At 42.7% G+C, this 4150-nt stretch overlaps 1 protein-coding gene across 1 annotated transcript; it reads left to right on the top strand.

The window, feature by feature from the left end:
• The first annotated feature begins 1174 nt into the window (after positions 1 to 1174).
• Positions 1175 to 2417, top strand: LOC147620403 (heme-binding-like protein At3g10130, chloroplastic). The gene has a single exon (XM_086824627.1). The coding sequence runs from the start codon at positions 1253 to 1255 to the stop codon at positions 1934 to 1936; it is 684 nt and encodes a 227-aa protein (XP_086680753.1). The 5' UTR covers positions 1175 to 1252; the 3' UTR covers positions 1937 to 2417.
• Positions 2418 to 4150: the final 1733 nt, after the last annotated feature.

The raw sequence follows: 4150 nt of genomic DNA, 5'->3' as shown, positions 1-4150 counted from the left end.
CTTTGGACAGTGTAGGCTCGGGGCGGTACTTGTATAATCAAAACAGGTATCAATTCAGATATGCTCTAATGAAAAGATCTACCAAAGAGATGTCCAAACATTTAATTCTTGCAGAGCGAGCAAGCACCCAAGCTCAATGTGAAGAGATACTAAAAGAGGGAGGTCTTTCAGGCAGGGGTGCTTGGTTCTTCTTCGTCGACTTCTTGCCCTTCCCTTTTCTACATCCTTTTATGAGTAGTCTTTCATGGCTCGTGACCATTGCATCAATACTCTATGCAATTGCAGTATCAGTTGTGCAATCCTGTATGGGAGGAAGTCATATTTCAGGGTGCTTTTTTAAACCTTCCCCAATTGCCTCTTACCTTGTTAGGTCTTATAATGGGTAACATTTCTTAAAATATCCCAAAACTTTCTCTCATCAATGCTTTTACATAATTGCAAATCAATGTCCATCCACTACTGGGCAACCAACACTATCTGCCCTGCTAATTGAGAGGAGATGGGGGGGTTCTAGAAGAAAACTTTTATATAAAACAAGCATGTCATGTGCAGTAAGCGGCCTAACATCTAGTGCCATGAATTGATGGTACTGCCATCCTCGAGAAACACATGTTGCATGTTTGTCTTCGCGTTGGTTTAGCTTGAATGCATGCATGCTACTGAGAAAGCTAAAGAACGGGGTGCAAGGCTAATTTCTATGCTAAAATTGTTATTTTTTTATGATGAAAGAGGAGAGCATGACATCTTTTGATGATGAAAGAGGAGAGCATGATACTCATTTGCAAAGGGGTTTTGAAACATCTTGCGCGGGGGACAACCATTTGCAAAGGGGTTTTTAGTGTTGGTTTAGCTGGAATATATGGTGGTGCAAGCTAAAGAGAATGGATCAATGAGACAAGGTGCATGGCTAATTTTGATATGAAAATTATTTATATGGATGATGCAAGAGGAGATTTGGAGAGGGGTTTTTAACCATCTTGTCATTTGCAAAGGGGATCGATCAAATGGGCGGTTCTAAATTGCTGAAGAGATGGAGGCAAATAGGGCATAGGAAACGACGTGGAAGAACGTGTGGTGGAAGTAAGTTAGGACGTAGCATGGCGTGGTGAGCAAGTGTTCAAAAACCAACAACCCCCCTCCCTTTACACCTCTAAATAAATAAAATAAGTAGTATCCCCCATTGATAACCACAATTTTCTTGCTGTTGTAGACCTCCTCTCGCAAATTCCAAAGCCGACACCATCAGTACCTCATGGGTCTCATGCTCGGGAAGATCACTGTAGAGACTCCCAAGTACGCTGTGTTGGCAAGCGGGCAAGATTACGAGATCAGAGAGTATGGAGCCAGCATAGTGGCGGAAGTGACCTACGATCCGTCCAAGAGCAGGAACGGAGGTTTCATGGTACTGGCAAACTACATAGGCGCGCTTGGGAAGCCCTGCAATGTGAAGGCAGGAGGAGGGGGCGAGCAGCAGCGCGAGGAGATCGCCATGACGGCCCCTGTTCTGACGCAGGAGGTAGCAGGTGCAGGAGAGAAGATCGCCATGACGGCGCCTGTGCTGACCACAGAGGCGGAGGCAGAGAAGATAGCCATGACGGCGCCCGTGCTTACAGAGGAGAGGCCAACAGAAGAGGAATCGAGGAGGGTGATGGCGATGCAGTTTGTGTTGCCTTCCAAGTACTCTTCGTTGGAGGGGGTGCCGCGGCCCACTGATCCGCGGGTACGTGTGAAAGAAGTGGCGCCCAGGAAGTATGGGGTCATCAAGTTCAGTGGCATCGCCGATGACAAGCTCGTGGAGGAGAAGCTTGGGCGCCTCAAGGATGCGCTCCAGGAGGCCGGCTACAAGATCACCGGCGAGCACACCCTCGCCCAGTATAACCCTCCTTGGACCATCCCCTTCCTCCGCACGAACGAATTGATGCTGCCTGTTTGTTGAGTGAGCTCACTCCCAGTCCACATGCCTCGAGGTGATTGTTTTTTTTTATATCTCATGATGGCACACCACCATGATAATCTGATTGAAGATAGATATATATATATATATATATATATATAGCCGTATGTACATGTTGTATGGGGTTTTGCTGATATGAGATCTTTAAAGAGTGCACTTGCTTCGAATCGTTAAATGCTACATACTGTTGTCTATCATCATCGTCACCGAACGGCTGATTGACATGACCCAAAGAAATGATTTTACCAGAATGCAGTCTCTTGAGCCACTGTTGGCTTAAGCATCTATGCTTGTAAATGGCCGGCTGGTATGAGAGATCGATGAAGGAAGTCCCAAAAGCTGGTAAGCCTTTTAGGAGCGTGCATGGATTGAAGATGCGTCTTTTGTAATATGAGTGTTGCATCCACTTGTTTCTTGTTGTGGAGTGGTACATTTATTTGCAAGCGTCAATCATTGTAGTAGACGCATGCCATGCCTTTCCTTTCCCCAGTCTCGCAAAACAACTCGTAATCCTATTCAACACCAGAGTTGCGTTTTCTCCCAACCATCTTGCCTCTCGTGGTGTCCAGACTGCTTTCATTAACTTGGTCTTCGCTTTAATTAACATGGTCTTGCCCGTCAATCGTAGAACTTGTGTGAGCTCTCTTCCGCCTCTCTTGAATTCGTATGAGCTCTCTTCCTAGTCAAGTCAAGTGCTTTTTTCAGCATTGCCGAATCATGTGTTGTTAGGTCTTGCCTTCGATCCGTAATGCAATTTCTCCACATTGTGGGTTCACCAGCTCATTTGTCGTGTCCTCTCTCTGTTGTCTCATATGAATATTCCTTTGAAGGTAGAGTTCTCTATGCCTAGATGGAGGCAAAAAGAGAGTGTCCTTCACGGTGGTTCTCTCTCACGAAAAGCAGATGAAACAGAAGCTAATCAAAGGATTCAAGCAGGTAAACTACCATGAATTCAATAAAATACTTGCAAGCAAGGGTAGAGAAAAAGGGGAACTCACAAGTATTCTATTGCAAGGAAATGAAGTTGTACGGTTGTAGTGTCAAATTGACTAATATACAAGTGAGTAGTTTTCATACTATGGGCGGTCAAAACTTAAAAATTGTCCAACTACTTCTATTACAGTTAAGCAAGTATGTACACAGAGTCCTTAGATTTTTCGTATTTGATATTAACCTCATGTTAAGGTCGCTTTATATATTCCAGCACCGTCTTATAAAAGATAAGGGTCCGTCCAAGTGGGTAAGATGGCAAAGTGCATTATGATAGATACTATCTTAACCTACAAAGTGGTTAATATATCCCCCTGTGTAATGATGATCGTGTCCTCGCGTTACCCAAATCAGTGGTGAAGCTGCTACAAGGTTTGAGAGGTGTTCATGGTCCCATTAGGACCAAAAATGAAAGAAAAAGGGCCGTGTAAGTATTGGATTTTTTTAAATCAAAGTGATTTAACTAAAATAGTGATTTAACTAAAATCAAAGTGATTTAACTAAAATAGTAGAGAAAAATAGCTATATTAAATACATCCTTTTTACCTATATTTAGAGAATAGTATCTTTAATATGCCATTCATCACGTATCTATAGTGTCTTTAATTCACCTATACTTGGCAGCCGTCTTACCAATGTTTTCTAAAATAAGCTTATTTTAAAAATTTGAATTCATAAGGTACTTCTTTCTTCCATAGAGCATGATGTAAGTTTTTATCGTTTTTTTCTCCCTCCTCGCCATCTCTTGCTTTCTCTTTGAATCTTCATCATTTTGTGTTCAATACTACTTTCTTCCCTCTTCCTGCTATGGCGACTTAAGGGGTTGACTCTAACTCAAACAAAAGACACCATATCAACTTGACAAAGACTAATGCATATGGAGAAGTATTCATTATAAATCTCTACAAGATGAGGTTGAAGCTTAATTTAGATCACGTGCAAAAGAGAAGAAACATGTGGATTTGTGGGTTCAAGGAGGTCTATAGTCTCTCGACCCATCAACTAGTAAGCCTCCATCATTTAATACTTTGCGTGATTTTGTTCAATTCATTGGGGATGGTAAATGTTGAGAAATGCAATGTGAGAGTGCAACGTGTGGAGCTAGGGGAGGAGTATGCACAATAGGAATCAGTTAGACTAAAGGTCCATTGGCAAATGTTGATTTGTATGGTCAATTAGACTAAGGGTCCATTGGCAAAGGTTGAT

This window comes from Cibotium barometz, chromosome 31 (genome assembly GCF_041138505.1).
Source record: "Cibotium barometz isolate CiBa-2024 chromosome 31, ASM4113850v1, whole genome shotgun sequence".
Taxonomy (NCBI): domain Eukaryota; kingdom Viridiplantae; phylum Streptophyta; class Polypodiopsida; order Cyatheales; family Cibotiaceae; genus Cibotium; species Cibotium barometz.
This window is presented reverse-complemented; position numbering and strand designations above follow the sequence as displayed.

Coding starts and splice junctions, on each gene's coding strand:
- LOC147620403 (XM_086824627.1), top strand. CDS start 1,253: ATGGGTCTCATGCTCGGGAAGATCACTGTAGAGACTCCCAAGTACGCT.